This window comes from Mytilus californianus, unplaced genomic scaffold (assembly GCF_021869535.1).
Source record: "Mytilus californianus isolate M0D057914Y unplaced genomic scaffold, xbMytCali1.0.p SCAF_12, whole genome shotgun sequence".
NCBI classification, from domain to species: domain Eukaryota; kingdom Metazoa; phylum Mollusca; class Bivalvia; order Mytilida; family Mytilidae; genus Mytilus; species Mytilus californianus.
This window is the reverse complement of record NW_026262604.1, coordinates 41,880,773-41,901,987: the sequence shown is the minus strand read 5'-3', so window position 1 is coordinate 41,901,987 and position 21,215 is coordinate 41,880,773. Positions and strand designations below refer to the sequence as shown.

Here is a 21,215-nt window from a genome sequence, read left to right as displayed (position 1 = left end):
AACATTTGTGGTTGTTTTTTTTCAAATTCAAAAGACGAGATTAAAAAAAGGAGAATACAAAAAGATTGGCTGCTGGTGTTAAATGACAATGTAAGTCTTCCTGGCAGTTGCATGCCAAATTGTATTGGTGGTGAAAGTAGGAGTAGAAGAGAGAACAAAAAACCTTCGGGGCTCATTTAGCAATCCTAATTTACAACCTCAATGTCGACAGGTAGTAGTCGACCTTCATTTACTACGTATTGTGGAAGGTGTTTCAATTTCAATATCATCATGTATATTCAATATATATGCCTATTCACCATACTGACATGCAGTGAAGGTCACCTTTCTATCAAACCAATATATTGTGGAAGGGAAACGTCAAGATCAAAATAAAAATCTAAGACACATTGCTGTTATTAATGTTGATAAAGTCGGTCAACATTAGGGGTGAATATACATGAAATAGTGACATTGGAAAACGATGTCACTGAGTGTGTGTGTGTGTTCATTGGCTTTTTTTTTATTTTGAACATTTTTAAACATGTTTAAGATATTTCAATCAGAAATTTTTAACGCTGAATTTAAAAGTATCGAGTTTGTTTAAATCTTTGAATAACCAGATAGGAAAAAAATAGTTGCACATCAAGAAAATACATATCTTAATAAACCCCTTTTCTCATACGATTGTCACGCATGTTTATAAAACCCTTTTCTCATACGAATCATGCACTTACTTGATGTTAACAGCTATTGGACCAGTAGATAACCCCGTTATATTAACATGACTCAGTTTAACTGACATTCCAACAGTTGATGATATACCCTCTAACAGTGTCCCTGAAAATGTCACTTCAGCAGAAGCGGTCCAGTTGTACAAAGAACAGTTAGCTGTATTAAGAGATGCTATACCACACATTCCATCCGTATGTACAACAGAACAATCAGGTCTCTCGATATCTGTTACCTAATACAAAGGAATATTTAAAGAAATATATAAAAAGTAATAAACAAACATGCTTTCTGTTGAAGGCCGTACTTTGACCTACAATTGTGAACTTGTTATACACTGTGACTTGTATGGAGAGAGGTCTCTTTGGCACTTATACCACGTCTTATTATTTATATTTGCTGATAGAGTTCTCATGCAGTATGCAATGTTTGTTTATCCTGTTGCCATGATCTTATTTTTTGTCGATGTCAGGTTCCTACAATGTTCGTACCTAGACCAATAGGAGTCAAAGGTTTTTTGATTTTCTGTGTGTGTTTAACTCATTTGATGTAAAGTACATTCATGGGCTAATACTTTAGGCAAATGTCAGTCTTGAGAATAGGTCACATTATTATATTTCTTTTAAAGTTTTAGAATTGGGACACAAAATAAGGATAGACCAGTATATATCTATCATATTGGACCAAAACCTGTCGATTATAAGATGCATATTGTTCTTCAGTATGTGTCATATCAGACATTGGAACTACATATGTACACGTATGATAAATTTAAGCAAAGGAAATATCAAATAAATTGAACTGTACACCTGACTAAAAAAATCCTAGAAACATGAATAACTGGCAAAGCCAAACAGCATTGTCTTTTTCGTATAGTTCGTCTCTCTTTTATATGCTTTACTTTACACAAAGCTACTGAACAAAAAATATCAACAATATTATCTATAAACATATTGAACATACCACAAGTTTCCTGGTTATACTCTGTTCAACATCTCCAGTTGATACAATTGAAACAGATATATTATATGAGCTGAAATAAAAGAGGAAATGTGATATTATTGACAACGAAGAGACTAAGCGACATAACAGTTATGAACTATAGGCATCATAAGGTCTTCAACAATGCGCAAATTTATACGGCATAGTCAGCTATAAAAAACGCCGAAATAACAAATGTTAAACAATTTAAACGAAAGAGAAATGTTCATATGTAAACTAAAGAATTCAAACCAACGACAGTGTTTCGAGATCTTTACTTTATTTAACCTGCCATAAAGATTTGTATTTTTCATAGGATTTTTTTTCTATTGTATCGTTAATATCACCGGATCGTCATAACGGACTCAAACACATGTTGTTAATATTTTTGAATTTATATTGATATGAACGGATTTTTAAACAACGTTTTTTATTAAACAAGTGATACATACAATATGGCAGAGGGTGTGGTAGGCTTAACAGCAAAGGTTCCATTAGCACCATCTCCAGGAAGAAGGGTATTCTCTACAGTTGTGGTTCCTTGGACAAATGAATGGTCGTCTGATATTGACACTTGATAAGTCTCTGTCACAGTTCCTCGATTTATAAATTTATAACCAATTAGCCTTTCCTTTCCAATTATAACATCATCTGAAAAATATTGTTGTTATATTGTATTGTTTGCAATATAACATATTTGAAATGATAGTAAGTTGCTGGGGTGTATTATAAAAGGACAGTACGCAAAGTTGATGAAAAAAGAAACAAAAGAAAGAAGGAGTAATAAAAGTGGAGACGTAAAAATGGCATATACTTCAACCGTCTGTCCGTATATCATTGATTCATTACTTTCAAATCACATTTTGTTTTTCCCTTTGTAATTTTATTCTGATATTTTTTTTCTCGGTACTTTTTTGTGTGTATGTTTTTAAACACTACTTTTGTTGTAAATTTGTATAGAACAAGGAAGTCAAATAAACACCTCAAGTATAAAAAGAAACATATGTCTGTAACGAACACGAAACCCGGCCAATTTATTTGGTAATCAGATTGGTAATAATCGAATAATTTATTTGCATACATATTTGATACTGATTTTTTAATCTTGTTCTGTAGATAAAGTATGACTAACAAGAATGTGTCCATAGTACACGGATGCCCCCATTCGCACTATCATTTTCTATGTTCAGTGGACCGTGAAATTGAGGTCAAAAATCTAATTTGGCATTTAAATTAAAAAGATAATATCATAGGGAACATGTATACTAAGTTTCAAGTTGATTGGACTTCATCTTCATCAAAAACTATCTTGACCAATAACTTTAACCTGAAGTGGGACAGACGGACGAACAAACGAACGGACGAACGAACGAACGAACGGACAAACGAACGGACGGACGAACGGACTCACAGACCAGAATACATAATGCCCCTCTACTATCGTAGGTGGGGCATAACAACTTGTCAGGACTAACAATTTCATATTTCTTCTCACCCATGTTCCATTTTTGAATATAAACTACACTGGTAAACTTAACACATCAATTGGATACAAAAAACGACACAGGGAGTATATCATTAGATCATCCGAAAACATAATTAGGACTCCGAGTCAACCAATCTATTCTATTTATTTCAGAAGTCTTTGGTTTGACCACATCATGGATCGAAACAACGATCTCCCACACCTACTCGAGTATGCCACCGCGATATCACGTCAATAAAGGCAACAGTAGTATATCGCTGTTCGAAAGTCACAAATCGATAGAGAGAAAACAAATCCGCAGAGAAAAATAATGAATCTGTAAAAGGAAAGATTATACTTAAGGGAAAAAAACATAATGTGTTAGTCAAAGAAAAACCAACAACACAAAGGAAAAAACAAAAAAAAGACAAAATGACAAACAACAGATTTAACAAAAAATACGTATAAATCTTATATTATAAGATAGCATGCGTTCGAAATGCTTTTTATCTACATCAGGAACACTCAAAGCCGATTATTTGAAAGTCAAGGATGTATAGGAACCAAAAAACCAAAAGCATCTAATGCTAATGTTACCTTAACGATGTCAAACCTTAGACTCTTTAACATCTCTAAATTTATAAATTGACAATTTTAGAACAGTTCGTTAAAAATCATATCAGTACCGAAGTACTGACTACTGAGTTGATGATACCCTCTAGAACTTATATTCCACTGGAGCTGTTCATTATTAAAACCTATGTACTGATCTTTTCATCATATCGTATGAATGATCCAATCTGGTAAATATTAATACTGTATCACATAGTGTGTGTCTTACAATAAGGAATATATAAATCGGTTACGATTTTCTTACGAAATAAAAATATGGGATGCGTATAATGGATCATTGAATGGATAAACTCCAACCGGACGTCATTATTCAAATGTGTTTGTTGAGACACACCAGCAACTTCTCCCCTCTGAAACTGATATACATACCAGTTGATGCTGTAATAACTAGTTCAACGCTTGCAGGTTTGTATAGTTCCGAGAGCTTCCTTGTGAATGGTCTTCCACTATCGTCGTTTCCATGTAGTTTAACTTGGAATTTCTGAAATGAATAGGATATATTTTATGAACTCCTAAAAAAAAAATGCTACCAAATCTAAGATTAATAAAATTAACAGTACCAATTGTGCACATTTTGACAATTAATGACTCAAATGGTGCTCCATATATATATGAATATATCTAAAAATCAAAAACCTTGAAAAAACTATGAAGAACTGATCAAATCACTAAAAACTAAAAGTAAAGATAAACACGGACAAGGAATGAGAACATTTCATGAGAAGTTTCAATACATCGTTCATTCGTATAATATTTAATTCCTAAAGTAAAACATGAAAACAGACCAATGGTTATATTTCTTAGATTTTTATTCTGAGGTAAATTTCGTTACTTCAAAATACACTTACAGCATGTGGCGTTCTGAAAGTTGCAGCACACAACGTATCGAGACCTCGTTGCAACTGTGAAGCCTCGTGTGACGATATAACATTTCCGGTACTATCCGCCAATGCAATGGAGTGACATGAACCATTTGATCCAAAGCCATACACAGACAAAGCAACAGTATAGTTGTTATCTGTGAAACAATGGTGAATATTAGGAATTAATAAATACAAAAAAACATGTATCAGTGACAATCGTTTCTTCAATTTACATCCATTTCAGAGTTTGCAACGAAAAGGAAAAAACTACATATACCACATCTTGTGTAATATTGAATTTGTTAGTATTTTATCAGCCAAATAATTTTGATAGCAAGCTGTTTATGGTGGGCAAAAATCTTTTCCTTAGTTCATATTCCCCAAAAATGCATTCGCCTTTGAACAAAATCGGTTTTCCATTCCTCAACAACACAAATTAGTAAAATTGTAAAAAACATTTAGTAAAATGAAAACTAATATGGTAGATAAGACTATTTGAAAAAATAGTTACCCGAAATTGGACTGCCTTTCAGCGAAACCATCACACCAGTATCTGATTTTTCCAAAAGTTCACCGTCAACCTTGATAGAACTCTGTGCTGTAATATTCACCTTCCAATCGTTGATTACATTCCTTCTAAGTTTCATGATACTACCTGGAGGATGCTAAATACATAATGCTGAATTTTATTGCTGTCAAGTTCTTTTACATATTTATGCTCAACCAAATATGTTTATACAAAGCCGACGTGTTATCTTTGTTTTCTATAAAATAACCTTCACTACTTAAAAAAAAAAGGTAAACAAAAAATACCAAACTCCGAAGAAAATTCTTAACGGAAATTTCCTAAGTAAATGGCAAAATCAAAGTTCAAACACAACAACGAATGAATAAAAACTGTCATATTTCTGACTTGGTATAGACATTTTTTACGTAGAAAATGGTGGATAAAACCTGGTTTTATAGCTAGAAAAACCTCTCACTTGTATGAAAGCAACATGCAATTCGATTATATTGATGTGTGAACAATACAAAGAGACATAAATATCGTGTACCTGCCAAAGAAACAGCAAAAAGCAATCCAAGTTCACACAACCGTGTATACTCGACTGTATTACGACCAATAAGGATAAAAACAATAGTCTTAGCGATCGAAAGGTGTCATAGAAAACAAAATAATTAAGCCAAATTAAATCCCAGTAAACACATAATGAATTCAGTTACTAATATTAATTAAATTATGTGTACTAGTAGTATTTGAAGTACGCTCTACATCCTGCGTTAGAATTGGGCAAGCACGAGCGCGTTAGAACACGACCGTGTAAACTGTTTCACAACAATAAAAAAAATAGTAAATTTCGAAAATGTTCACAGAAAACTGATATATTACGTCGGTACTGACATGATTTATAACAAACTTTTCTAAAATTGTCCGTTTATATATTTTGAAATTATAAAGAAACTAAGGTTTCAACTCCCTCAGACCTTAGATGAATTTGGCTTTTTGTTTTAGGTTTTAAAAAACCATGGCCGTGTTAGGCGCAACTCTTTGGAAGTTTTGGTCCTCGGTGCTCTTTAGCTTTGTACTTGTTTTGGCTTTCAAACTTTTTTCATCTGATCGTCACTGGTTGGTCTTGTGTGGACGAGACGCACGTCTGGCGTATTGAATTTTAAGCATAGTACCTTTTGTTAGCTATTATTCGTGTGTTTCTTTGTCCTATATGTTCTCCCATTTATTTGTATTGTGGTCCTGTCATGTGATGTTGTCGTTTTGGTGTTGTGTTTTAACATGCCATAAAAGCGGGAGGTTTGGCATGCCACAAAACCAGGTTCAACCCACCATTTTTTTCTTAAAATGTCCTGTACCAAGTCAGGAAGATGGCCATTGTTATATTATAGTTCGTTTCTGTGTGTGTTACATTTTGGTGTTGTATTTTTGTTGTGTCGTTGTTCTCCTCTTGTATTTGATGCGTTTCCCTCAGTTTTAGTTTGTGACCAGGATTTGTTTTTATCTCTATCGATTTATGAGTTTTCGAACAGCGGTATACTACTGTTGCCTTTATTTGTCATAAAGCTCTTCAACTGTTTCGGTACTTATACATCCCTCGGATTTCAAATGTTTAGCATTGAGCGTTCATGATGAAGGTAAATCCAGAAAAGCGCTTCGGACGCATGAAATTATTAAACGTGTTGTTTTCAATTTTTTAAGCAAAACGAATCCCAGCAAAAACAGGTGGAATTCATCTCGGGAAAATGAATAAAAATATGTGTAATAGTATTTGGTGTGGGTTTTACATCTCAATATTGACATTTCAGTTTCCAAATATAAACGTTTTGCATTGCTTTAACTTTTTAATACTTTGTTCACTTTGACAGATATTTGTTAGATATTGGCAATAAAAATGTAATTGTCATGTTCATTCATAGATCGAGATAGTACCAGCGAGTTCAATTCTAACAGATCAAATTGCTGTTAACGTGTTCCTGTTGAGCAATTCAGTTAATATTTGTGGTTGTCTTTTTATGGTCTCTGGTCTGTAGATTGTACCTACAACCTGAATTAGTAAAGACCTATAATGGCTGAGAGTTTGTGGTATATACACTTGTCTCTTAAAGGGTAAGTATCATGACCTCTTAATGTATTTTGTAATAACCCTTTGGTTGGGTGGCAGTTTCCGTAATATTTACTTTCTATTGCTTACTTTGGGTTTTACACTGGCTAGTACTTTAATATTTCAGGGTACTTCATATGTACATATTTGATATTATACCTGGATTGATATAATGGTTTCGCCTGATGAGGTATAGATTCTTGTTGACTTTCCAGATGTGAATGTCTCCAATGTACCTATTATGAAATTCAAAACTAAAAATACAAGCTCCCACAGGTTACCAACATGAATGACGTTAAAAAAATATATAAATATGAATAGCTAATAAGAAACAAATAGTCAACAAAGTTTTCGATAAATGGGAATCCTGTATCCTCTCAAATTCATCAGCAGGTTTGTCCACTTCTTAAAATCATACCAATGAATATCATGTAAATGTACACATCCATGGATATACTTGAAATAATTTTTAATTTGAAGTTGCAAACAACTAATTATTTATATCATTTACATACCAAATTTGCAGTTGTATCTATTGGATTTTTATGCCGTTGTACTTCGAATTGCTTAACTATTAAGAGAGAGAGAAGATACCAAAAGACAGACAACAACTGACTGAAAACATATCAAACAATGCCCAAAAAATACGAGTGAAAGACAAGCAACCACTCACAAAAGTTTTCATAGAAAACTGCAGATTTGATAACCAAATACCAGGGATGAACTCGTTTTCTCCGGGAGATACGTTACGGGATTATTGCGTAGTTTTACCTTTTGTCATAATTGTAAATAATGTTTCATGGATCATTTTACCGTTGTATTATATGTACTGTGTAGCTTTTATATATGTTACAGTAAAATTTACACTTTAAGCATGCAAAAATTAAAGATATGAAGATATAGATTTATCTTACCTCCTATACATTTCTAGAAAAATGATTGGTTAAAAGCGTCCGCGTGGAGACCGTGTATATTCCATATTAGGTTAGTAGGGAGGCGGTGCTTATTTCATACACGATAAGTAGTGGTGTTACGTCCCTTTATAAAAACAAAACGGTACTGAGAAAAAAATCTTAAAGGTTTCAACAGACGAAAAAATTGATGATGAAGATTGAAATAAATTTATAAAACACATTTAGAGCTAACAAGTTGTTATTGTTGGCATCTTTTTTTGTAGGATCAATGGAAGTAGTTTCTTAATGCTAACGGTATTGAAGACTTGCTCATTTTGATAGGTCACTAGTTTAAAATTCACACGTTAAGATAGTCGGTAAGATAAATTCGTTACATAGTGTGCTAGTGACGTAATACGGTATATATGGGGTCAGTAAATTCCATATATACCGTATTAGGTCACTAGCGCACTATGTAACTAATAATATTTGACTTTGAAGATAGAGAGCATCCAAATAACCAAACGCCTTAGTAATTCTTTTGAAGTTCTTTATTGTCTAATTGAATTAAGTCTGTTTTGCTTTCCGGCCAACAGTTGATAGTCAACGTATATATATGCGGTTTCTGCTTTACGAAATTTGTAAAGACGATCAAACATTGGACAAAGTCGTGTTTACACCTCTGAATACAAGTGCTGTCATTAGTCATTTAAGAAGTAAACGAAGAGGGCGCGATTCTATCTGACGCTATATCATGTATATGACACTACGCTGTTTACAGGAATACTGTCTTTATCAGCCACATCTGAAAAATGTGGGTCTGGCTAGCTGAGATATCTTCTACTAAATGATCACGGTACTTATTTTAAGTCTGCCACTCAAAACACAAGTTGTACTTCCATCTTCAAAAATAGCACAATTACTTTCAAATGGTAAATACACTTATACTTAAACTTACTTCAAATATTACGTACCATTAGCATAATATATATCTGCATCTGTTTCTGCAGATGATCCAGTTACACTTATCTTGAGCACTGTGATCGTACTATCAATGGTTATATTTTGGTCATCAGTTTCAGCAGAAGACCAGTCAAACGAGTCTATTATTATTTCACTGGACGGAAATGTTTCCTACAATATTAAAGAAAATGTTAATTATTTTTCAAATGAATATCAGATTCTAGAAATCAAGTTACCAGCATTTTTGTTAAACCCTTTCGGTCTTTTTCGTTATATAAAACTATAATAACATTAGAAAAACTGCATGTCAAGCATACAAATATTCTTTATTTTTACAAACTGGTCTTGAGTTCTTACCACTGAATTCATAATGTTACGTGTAGCTTTGTTCAAAATAACTAAACGGAATTCGATTTTACCCCTATAACAGTGTCTAGGACATTTCCAATGTTTTCTTTGTCCGTTTCAAAAACACTTCCACCCGTTGCTTCAGCTATTTGTTGGAAAAATGACAATGATGATGCAGACCTTTCATGCCGACCTAAAATAACAGAATAAATTTATCAAACATTAAAGCTGATTTAACATTAGTTCAATTATGTAAAGGTAAAGGATAATTTAGAATTGATAGATTTATTGATGACAGCTTTTACTTACATGACATATCTTGATACATCATTTTGTGTGAATTTGCTGTTCATAAAACTTTAGAAGTTAATTCGAAAAAAAGGAGGGTTTTTAACATTCGTCCATAGAAAGCTTAAGCTGAAACCAGATTCGGCAAAACATTTGTCTTCTTATTTTAAATGCTCTTCAACTGTCTTAATGATATTGGCCTTCTTGTTGTTGTCCTTTGAGCGCAACTGATGAGTAATGTGGAGAAAAACCAGCGTCTGATGAGGTTTTTGTTTTGTGCAAAGACAAAACATTAAGCTCTTTTCAACTCACTCATAGTTTGTTCTTATGTTGTACTGTTACACCACTGTCCCAGGTTAGAGCCATTTTAGAGGAGGGTTGACGCCGTCAAACTAACTTAAGACTGTCATTTTCTGTAGGTACATGTCCCGATTCAGGATCCTGTTAATCAGTGATTGACGTTTTTTTTTTTGTATATCATATAAAACTTTCGTTCATTATTTTGTTCATTAATCATGCCGTTTATTTTCTCGTTTGAATTGTTTTACATATGTCGTTTAGGGGCCTGTAAAAGCTATGTTGTATGGGTTTTGCTCATTGTTGAAGGCTGTACGATGACCTTTAGTTGTAAACGTCTATGTCAGTTGGTATTTTGTTGTGGAGAATTGTCTCATTCTTATATTGTTTAAATATTCAGAACTATATCATGTATTCTGCTTAGTTAAGTTTTATGTCGGTCGATAAGCGGAGTAGGGAAACCTGAAACAAATATGTTGGATTTGAACATTTATATGCTGTGTACAATGACTCTGAAATGTTTGAACAATGTTAATTTTAATTTCAGAGATAGGCATGCCAATTGGGACAAATGCATTCAATTGTTTATAAATAAACAGCATATAATGATTACCCCATTTTTATTCTTATCATAAATATACAAACCTAATGCTGATCGTTTTCTTCGAGCACACTGACCGGTTAGTAATGATGTGATTGAGATATTCTTTGCTTTGGCTGCATCAATGACTTCTTGCATGCGGTCAGCATCTTTTGCGTCTGCATCCGTAAATACATATAGAGGTGAATCATCTCTCATCAGTTCTATTGCTGTGCAAACGAAACGATATCATTATTTTCACGCATGGTATATCACAAACCCGAATAAACAGTCCACAAATTCAGAATTACTTAATAATCAGTTAACTGACAGAAAACATTTGCAAAATGTGTTTTCCCTAAAATAATGTGTTAATGTGTACAAGCGAAGATATAATTCAAACAGTAAAAACAATATTCATGTTCAGAAGGAAATAACCAGATTGTGAAACATGATAAATAATGTTGTGTTTTATTAAAGTCTATTGGGCACGAAATATATCATTAACCTTTGGTCCCTCATAACGTAAAAAAAACACAAAGAACAAACTGAAATGAAAATCATTTACTAACTCCACCAAATAACAGATAACAAGGACAATTTCGGTCAATATTAATGACAACTGCTTTATACATTTCTGTTATACATAAGGTTTTATGTATTTTCCCTTCATTTTGTGATTGAAGATACACTTTTCCTCAGAGAACATGATTTTTGTTTTATTCAACAGTACTTTCTAAATAAAATATAAAAAATAAAGTTTCATATTAGAGGAAACATTTACTTTATTTGATATCACTAAAACAGTATTTCTATATCTGATATAATATAAGGAGGTCAGGTCTTATTGCCAATGTGACAATAATCCAACAATGCCCAAATAACGTGAATGTAATCAAATCAGGCTAACATTTATATACCTCCTAACATCCCTGCTGCTGCGAATTCAGGACAATCTGGATTAATACCACTAATTGATTCGATAGTTTGAACTTTGTTTATCATTTCATACCCATCGACGTACTTATAAGCTAAATTCCAGCTTTCTGAAAATGAAAATATGATTATGCAAAGCTGCAACAATATATTGACCAACAGGTAGTAGAATATTCAAAAAAACAGATGATACAATTTTTTCTTCGCTGTCCTTGAAATTTAAAAGGCCTTACAGACGTCATGATTGTTTGGACTACGATAAGGACATACAATTAATATATAAAGTTATATACAATCATACTAAAAATGAACAAAATGAACAAAAGATGCCGGTAAGTATTTTTTTCTTTTCATTGTGTTCATTAACTATTATGGCATAGGTAAAAAAAACAATATACATGGTATGAGATCTAAGGACCTAAGTACAGCAAAATAAGGACACTGTATTCATTTTCCCAATTTCACAGCGCTACTAATTGTAGAGACAAAATATCAAAACAAAATATAAAACAAGTGCCTACCTGGATCATGAAATAAAGATAGAACATAATCAGCAGGCTCATTGGAAGATCCTACGGTATTTGTTAACATTTCTGTCACCTTTGTTTTGACATCATCAATATTGTCTGTCATCGAACCAGTATAGTCTATTGCCATAGCTAGAGTCATATCCATCCGTCTTTTAACATGAAATACGTCTTCAAATATTGTTGGTCCAATTGTGTATAACACTCCAGTTTCTAGACAAAAAGTTAATAATGAAAGTAACAGCATTTTGCTTTGATAGATCTTGGTCAAGGTTGAAACCGCCCTTTTTATCGAAATGTTTGTATAAAAGTTAGTGACAATCAACGAAATGTAGGATAGGAAAGGCTTTTGCAGTTCAAAAACATAGAACACTGCCCCTTTGTTCAAGGAAAAACAAACCAGACCAGACTACAATTATAATATATATCGACAAAGTAAGAATATAATTATTATTTCAGACTTACATCTTTTCATGCAAAGGTTTATACTTATATGAACAAAATTACGGGTGTCACATGTGGAGCAGAATCGGCTTATCGATCCTTCCGTAACACCTGCGATCATCACCGATTTAGGTTGGCCCTGGTTCCTGTTGTTCAATCTTTAGTTTTCTATATTGTGTTTTGTATACTGTTGTTTGTCTTTTGGTCTTTGCTTTTATTTGAGATGGTGTTATTTTCGACGTATGATTTTAATGTTCCTGTTGCCTTTATTGAGTGCCATATCAATAGAAGAACTTTGCTACACGTCTTTATATTTACACAACACAAAAGATGGATTAAAGGAGATTTCAATGCAACGAAAATACACAAGAAAAGTATACATGTTGGTACATAAATAAAGCTCAAAATCGGACTTGTGAATAAATACAGAGAGGATATCGAAGATTTCTCAGCAACACCAAATTTCCTGATGGATAAAACCTTCCAGATAAACCCGAAGGTGTTCTAATAGTGACAATACCTTAAAAAATACCATGAAGTTTAATACAGGTTCTTAGTGAAAAATGACTTAAAGCATATTGCAAAGAAACCTGTCTATTGTCGAATTAACTCACCGTAGACCATAATATGTTGACATTTCTTATGGTTTTTTGTGTGTATTATTAGTTGTTGTCTTATTTGCATTTGTATGTACATATCCTACATATTTTACGTTTTATTGATAAACATAATAAGATTGTTAACCATGCCTGTTCATGAGTTTACAAATTTACAAAACGTTTTAAAATAGAACATCAATACACTTTTATATAATTGTGCAATCAGTTAAAACTTTCCAAAAGAGAATATATTTTAATCATTATAAAGTCAATTGCAAAGCTAAACTGAACGCATCATACCATTTAAAAGTGATTAAATGGATGTTATTTCACTGACCATTAGCTACAAGGAAGTTCTCTGTAGCCTGGACAGCGGCCGTATATGCTTGTTTGTGTAAATGAGAATGTGGTGACCACTCAGGAGTAATTGAGTCCTTATTGATGCCACATCTAGCCACAAGTTTTCTGCTGTCATCGTCAGGACCTCCATGACTACATTTACCAGTTGATGAACCAATTGCTTCTAAATAGAAATACAGAAATAATCAGTTTCAAAATAAAAGCAACTTAGAGTTAAGATCTTTAATTCAAATTTTAAAATAAAAGCATCTAATTTTCATATATATAATAATTAGAAAAGTCACACTTTTTTATATTTGAAAATATATTTAATTTATAGTCGAATTCTACAATTATTATATTTTTAGCATTATTAATATCGAACGAGCGGTTAAAACTTTTAATTGATTGATCCGTTTAATTGTCTGATATCATATGTGCGTTCAATGAGTATAAATCAATCTGCAATAATCACATTTGTCTGTCAAAAGATATTATAACCTCCATCTCATTAAAATTTATATGATATCTTATAAACTGAGATATTGGATACCATATAAGGTTATTCTCTAAGTTTGCATACAGTTAACGGAATCAAAAGGTTACCTACTTGCAGGTTTGGTATTGCCTCTTCTGTGATGGTATCCACTGGTCAGTTTACCATTCACTCGTATGTTGTTCTTACATTCGGAACTAACATCAACAAGAATATCAACAATTAAATGAAAGGAGGGGAAAGTATGAAATGTCCCAAAAGCTCATCTCAAGTTAAAAAAAAAGTAAAATAGGATTTACAACAAAAGAATATACTCTATGAACCAGTTAATGCCGCTCCTGCTGAATACATTTTTGAGGGTTGCGGGATAACATCGGCAAGTGCTAATACTTACTCTATTGTTACTTACTTATTACTCGTTAATCTCTAAAGACCTTTTGTAAGTGAACTACTGGTTGCATTTAAAAGGGTGAGGGTTAAGATCGAAATATAAGGGTTATAAGGCCACATATAATTGCCTCATATGACTTTCCAACATCGTAACCTCTATTTGTGTTTGTTTTTTTAAAGATTTGTCAAGTTTGTTGTTGCAATTGATATTTGTGTTTAATTAAAGGTCCTTAATTCCGTGTCTGTTTACTGTATATATGTGGGTTGGGTTGCTGGGTGATTCAAGTATCTATTTTTAGATATGTAAACATTAGAACCGATAAAGATTCTTACAAACAGAAAACTCTTCATTCTTAATAAATCAAAGCTTTAAACAAAGCAAGCAACAAACAAACCCGAAAATGATAATCATATAAAATTATCGTCCGAAGATTCAAGTCCTTAATTAACCTCAGAGAGTGTTAAAATAAAGTGTACCTACATTTTCTTTTACAACAACCAATATATTTTTTGTAATCTTATATTTCTCATTTTGTATTTGGATTTTCTTTCATTAAACAATTCTTATCTTTCAAATCTATTTCAAAATATTTGTTGAAATATGAGACATATAATTATACCAGAATTTTACAAAAATGTCCGTTTTCCATTTGATTTAAGTAAATACGTACACATGAGTTATTCAAGCTAAATCATCGATAACATTTATAACACTACGATACCGTTCTGTTAACAACAGTTAGTCTTTTTCATCCTCATATTCTTTCGGTTATTATTTATTTGAATGTCAGCTTTGCATTTAATTCAGGTAAATACACATAAGGTATTTAAATAAATTCCTGCTAGGTAATCGATAACATCTATCGACATTTATTTTAACATTTAATTCCCGTACTTCCTTGTCTATCTTATTCTGATAAACGTTTTGCTTACTTGTAATCCGCATTGTCTAAACAGGTGTCTTCTTCCAAGGCCGCTACGTCCATTAAATCATTTATTCCTGTTATAAAAATAAAACATGATGTGAGGGTGTGTGGTAATTTGAATAGTAAGATGTGGAATTTTTTTTATTTGTTCAGACATTATTGTTCAGAACAATTTCAAGTAACTTCTTAATATTTAGACATGTGTTTCAGATTTCAAAATGCATGTCCTGATCCGATGACAAATATGTCATTCATATTAATTACGCAGTGCCTATTTTGACGAGAATCATACAAATTTTGTACCGATTCTGTGATGTTCGGTTCTTTCCTATTATATGCTGACAATCAAATCATTAATGAAGATGTTCATGAACACAATGCTTGTGGTACCTTGTAGATTTTGCTGTGCTCATGTCTTATTAACTTTTAACCAACATCTTATTTTCCTCATATTTACCAAAATCTTCATATGCAACACTGCCATACATTTCCACCCAGTTCGTATTACTATAGAATGATTGTATAGTATAGAGGCATTCACCCAGCAGTTTTATGAATTCGTCAAGGTCATCTTTTCGCGCAATCAGTTTCTGTTTACAAGATTTCACGAAGTTATGCGCTGGAATCAAAACAAATCACGTGATAGTGACAAACAATAACAAGTGACTGCTAGTAGTATATATAAATTGTGAAAACAATATTATATTATTGAAGTTTCTAAAAGATATTTTTGCGGAAATTGGCACTTGTCAATCTATCGAGTATCTTTCAAGTCGTATATATATTATAAGACTGGAAGTGAAATGTTTATGGTTAACTAAATTTAATTTACATTTATATTGTTTGGTGCTTGAATTATTAGTCACATATTTCATTTTCACAGTGTCTATTGGTTATCTGTGCTACAAGAAAAGAGAAAATAGCATGTCTTTTCTTTCTTTTTTAATACTTCTGAAAGGCTTTAGTTTTCTCCCAAAAAATATGTTTTAATATTTTACAAGTTCGTCAAAATTCAATGATTTTTCAGAAATTATTCATATTTACATGATTTGCTTTCATTATGCGAATAAAAAGAACGTAATGTGATATCACATTCAACTCTTGACTATTAATATTTTCAACGATATAGTCTTTTCAATTTAAATTAAAGAACAAATCACTTGTGTGGGGCAGTAGCCCTTACAATTGGTGTACAGTATGAATTATGTATAAGATAAAGGACATATACTATAAGGAGACTAACTATGAACTGCTTTTTATTTAAAATTTACCGAGAAAGATTTGATCAGCGTGACAGTGAATATAAGCTGTATCCTTCTTGTTCTCCTGTGTATCAGCAACTGCCTTTCTCAATGCAGATACTTTCGTCATCATTGTATGCTTGCCATTCTGATCTGAATATAAGTGAAGTAGATTTTGTATGCAAAATCTTGGGATAATTGTTACATACAGTGTAAATCTATGTTAATAGCAAAAATCAACATATTTTAATATATTCTGTATGTGAGTGTTAAGTGTAAAAACAAACGTTAAAACGATATATAGTAGTATTAGTTTGATTTATTCACAGATGTTTTAGACTCTAGATTTCATTCAAGGTAAAGTCACAAATTCTTACCAATAAAAAACACAATAAAACACCCAACAGATTAAAATGAACACCAAATGGGTCATGCACGGGTTCCTCGAATTCTTTTTTCAAGATGTAAGTCAAAATGTTTCAAGTTATAAATGTATTAATCTTTGAACAGATTTGATGACAGTTAATAGTATAATGTTTTCTCTTGGTTTTCTTTCAAAAGAAAAAAGAAAATATAAGTATATTACAGCGTGACACACACGAACATTTCCAAACCTAAAGCAAAGGGGCCTCAATTTCACAACTTTATTTCAAAGTCGCATGCGTGAGTCTTGTGATACGGGGCAAAACCTCATAGTACCTTAATGTATGTAAAAAGCGCCATCTAAAACATATTTTTAAGTGCAATTCAATAGATGTCGATAATGCTCAATCTTTGCATGAATGAACACATATGAGGGTCTTGATGGGGTTAACAGAATAAAAAATAGTTTGCAAAAAGTGCAGAATATGATGAAGACATAATCTTTCAATCAGTTTAGTTGAGGTCTGGAGCTGGCATGTCAGTAACTGCTAGTAGTCCTTTGTTCCTTCGTGTATCATTGTCATTTTGCTTAGTTTCTTTTGTTTCCTATTCTGACATCAGACTCGGACTTCTTTTAAACTGAGTTTTACTGTGCGTATTGCTATGTGTTTCTTTATTGTACATTGGCTAGAGGTATAGAGGTAGAGTTCAGATCTCACAAAACATGTTTACCTCCGCATTTTTTCGCCTGTCCTAAGTCAGGAGCCTCTGGCTTTTGTTAGTCTTGTATGTCTTTTTTTATTTTAGTTCATTTATATATTTTTTAGGTTATTGTGACGTTCATTTTCGTTGAACTAGTACCAATCTATTTTAGGGGCCAGCTCAGGCTGCGGGTGCGGGATTTTCTCGCTGCGTTGAAGACCCATTTCTGCTCTCTGGTCGGGTTGTTGTTTCTTTGACATATTCCTCATTTCCGTTCTGAATTTTAGAATAAACGGCTAAGCAATATGAAATCAAACAAAATTACCAAAAGTTATAAAATACAGGAAAAAGTGAGGTGCTAAATATAAAGAATAGAGAATAATGTCTAATGATTAACTAATACAGCAATGCATGACCTCCATCTATTCCCGCGTATATGCAGATGTTTTATCAACATTGAATACAGCTATTCAACTTATTTATAACAAACAGATAACGAAAAATAAATACCACAGACATAAACCAACGCCAATCACTGATTGCGCCTGGCTTGGAACATGCACATAAAGAATGTGGTGAGGTTAAACATGTTTGTGAGCGCTGAACCTTTACCCTAACATGAGACAGTGGTGTAACAGTGTGACATTAGAAAAAGCTGTAATAGTCAGTAGCAAATAACTATAAGTAAAGAAATCAAGGTTGTCTTACCATCACGAAAGAAATCTTCTATAGATCCTCCTTTATTCGCGTTGATATATTTGCTAATCGCTCGAAGTGTTCCCGTTGCTGTTATATCTAAGTGGCTTTTAGTCCTCCAGTTTCCATCTCGAAATGTTCTTGCAAAGAAACCACCGGTCAGTTCGATACATATCAAAACAGCTATAATTATGATACTAATATAAATCATTTTTAAGTTCTTGCGATTATACAAACAGTATATTGCTATCTACATTATATAATCATACATATTCGCATGCAGTTACATCAACCGACTTTATGGAAGCTAATAATATCCTAACTAGCTGTCACCAAAATTCAATCTCGTTCTCTCGTTTATGGCAAAGGTCCAGTCGTTAAATACATTAAAGTGTTTAAGACATAATTCATATCACTTCCTAATACATGTTTATTTTTAAAACATTGAAATAGCTCAGTGTTCAATATTCAATAAATCAATTGATATATAAAATAAAAGGTAGATAAAACAGGTTTGTATTGTATAGAAACATGGATAGGTGCAGTTAAATGTCTATGTTATATATAACTGCTACTGTTATATACGTAAGGAATCATATTTGTTAACCGTTATTATGTTTCAAATGTTTTCTGCTCAAAAAGATCACTTCCTTGATGGTAGTTTAAACTAATTTTATAATTATTATTCAGCAGGCATGGGGCGAATTACATTGCAATGTAAAGCATTATATTACAATTACTTTGACAAAACCATGCATTAAATTACAATTACAATTACATGCATTTATCAAAGTAATGCATTACATTACAATTACTTTTGCAAAGTAATGCATTGCATTACACATTACATTTGTAAATGTTAATATTAAGAGAGAGAAAATCAAACATTTGAAAAACAACTAAGATGAAGTCACAAAAGATTCTATCATATTCAATAACTGTTCCTTATACATATTGAATTTAAGTATATATATATCAAGTAAAATGTCTATTTAATACAACTATTTCATTTTAACATCATAAGATTTTCAAGGTATACATCTCTGTGTTTTCTTTAAAAAAAAGATGAAGTTTAATATTTAATTTAACTAATGTAAACTTCACTTTTTATAAATATACATTTGTTTTATTAATTCCAATCAAAATATTTACTGAGAATTTCTTTCCTAATTAAATAATAAACAAAGAGATTATTTTATGACCAAGTGTCAAAGTGGTGAAAAGATTGATTGTAAAACAAACTAATTAGTGTTTTATGACAATGGTCAATTTTCCGGTTATTTAATCATGACAAGGTATTCATTGATGTTTTGACAAAAATAAAATACTTATACAGTGATGCTTTTCAAATAAAAGAAATCAATATTCAAATGATTAATTAGTCCACAAATCTGCTTCCTGCTTCTGCTTTAGCTAAATCTCAAACAATCTGTTAAAGATCGATATATAGTATGTGAAAAAAAGTAATGCCATGTAATGCAATGTAATGCATGAAATTACACAGTTTTTTTTCAGGTAATGCATTAAATTACAATTACATGTAATGCAAGAATTGATGCATTACACATTACATGCAATTAGTTGGAAAAATGTAATGCATTACCATGCATTACAATTACAAATTAGCATTACCCATTTGCCTGTTATTCAGGCATTAAGCTAAATCACGTAAAACCTTTAATTCCTTTTGTTTTATTTATACTTTTTTCAGTACTCGTGTTTGTTTTCACTTTCCAGATTATTTTTTCTATCAAATATTAAATAAATCAATAGATATATCAACTTAATGAAAGATAAAACAGATATTCAATAGAAAAATGCATAGGTGCAGTTAAATGTCCATGTAAAATATAATTACAGCTATTATATAGGTAAAGAATCATAATTGTAAACCGTTATTATGTTTCAAATGTATACTGCTTTAAAAGATCACTTCCTTGTTGACATGTATACTGATTTTATAATTATTATTAAGGCATTAACCTAAATCATGTACAACCTTTAATTTAGTTTGTTTTATTTATATTTTTTTCATTACCTGTTTTTGTTTTCACTTTCAAGATCTTTTATTGTATTATACTTCACGTTAAAATGCCATATTTTGATTGACTAATACGAAGGTGTTAATTTACTCTATCACATGACTGAGAGGGTGACATTTTTTTTTTGAATGTCACCCTCTCATCCAGACCAATCAAAAATCGATAATTTAAAGGCCATTGAATTGAATTTACATCAAGTAATTAAATATAATGCTTCAGTTCTACGTTTTGGCTTAGGTTTTATTATTTGACTGTCAAAATAAAAAAAAACATCTTGTCTCACTTATGTTGTTTGTTCTAATACCCGTAACGTTGTTATGTACGTGACATCATAGAAAATAGTTTTAAAATCATATCAATCTGTAAAAGACAATAATGATAGGACATTCAGTATAATAAATTAAATAACACATAGCTGAGAGGGTGATAGAGCAGATTGGTACCCCTCGAAAAAACATTGTCAACCTTGGCTATATAAAGTATAATGAAATATATTGCAAACGCCAAGATAAATTAAAAAAGGGAAGCCCGTAAAATATCCCTAATGTGCCTCTAATTGAGGAACTCAAAAGTTTCGCGTAAACAAAACATCTTTGTGTAGTGATATTGGGAATGTTTCTATTTTACCAAGTAACTCCGCCTACCGATTTGTATTGATTTGAGAAAGAAGAGGACACTAGAAGAAATGTGTAAAAACTATAGAGCTATTAAATGTATTCAAAGTATTAAATTTTTGAAGAACTTATTGTCTGAAAAAGCGTGTTTTTACCACAAGGTGGCGCATCACGAACGGATTTGTCTCGGTTAGCTAATTTACGGGAAAATGAAACTCACTTCATATCCCAAAAACTTAACCACACATTTTTGAACTTTACAAAGA

At 31.9% G+C, this 21,215-nt stretch overlaps 2 protein-coding genes across 2 annotated transcripts in view; both read right to left on the bottom strand.

Moving 5' to 3' along the window:
- Positions 1-18,593, bottom strand: part of LOC127721816 (uncharacterized) — a 127,146-nt gene extending 108,553 nt beyond the window's left edge. The window contains exons 1-18 of the mRNA XM_052228620.1: positions 18,306-18,593; positions 16,563-16,685; positions 15,749-15,910; positions 15,299-15,365; positions 14,090-14,172; positions 13,478-13,663; positions 12,092-12,310; positions 11,555-11,680; positions 10,700-10,864; positions 9,541-9,662; positions 9,133-9,292; positions 7,425-7,501; positions 5,165-5,318; positions 4,639-4,808; positions 4,160-4,271; positions 2,145-2,343; positions 1,675-1,744; positions 717-946 (exon numbers count right to left, since the gene is read on the bottom strand). Of these exons, the coding sequence (XP_052084580.1) occupies positions 717-946; positions 1,675-1,744; positions 2,145-2,343; positions 4,160-4,271; positions 4,639-4,808; positions 5,165-5,318; positions 7,425-7,501; positions 9,133-9,292; positions 9,541-9,662; positions 10,700-10,864; positions 11,555-11,680; positions 12,092-12,310; positions 13,478-13,663; positions 14,090-14,172; positions 15,299-15,365; positions 15,749-15,910; positions 16,563-16,685; positions 18,306-18,504 (2,624 nt within the window). The 5' untranslated portion in view covers positions 18,505-18,593. The remainder of the gene's footprint in view (positions 1-716; positions 947-1,674; positions 1,745-2,144; positions 2,344-4,159; positions 4,272-4,638; positions 4,809-5,164; positions 5,319-7,424; positions 7,502-9,132; positions 9,293-9,540; positions 9,663-10,699; positions 10,865-11,554; positions 11,681-12,091; positions 12,311-13,477; positions 13,664-14,089; positions 14,173-15,298; positions 15,366-15,748; positions 15,911-16,562; positions 16,686-18,305) is intronic.
- The window catches only part of LOC127721817 (uncharacterized), a 165,881-nt gene extending 147,009 nt beyond the window's left edge, over positions 1-18,872 (bottom strand). The window contains exon 1 of the mRNA XM_052228622.1: positions 18,591-18,872. The gene's annotated coding sequence lies outside the window, so the exon portion shown is untranslated. The remainder of the gene's footprint in view (positions 1-18,590) is intronic.
- Positions 18,873-21,215: the final 2,343 nt, after the last annotated feature.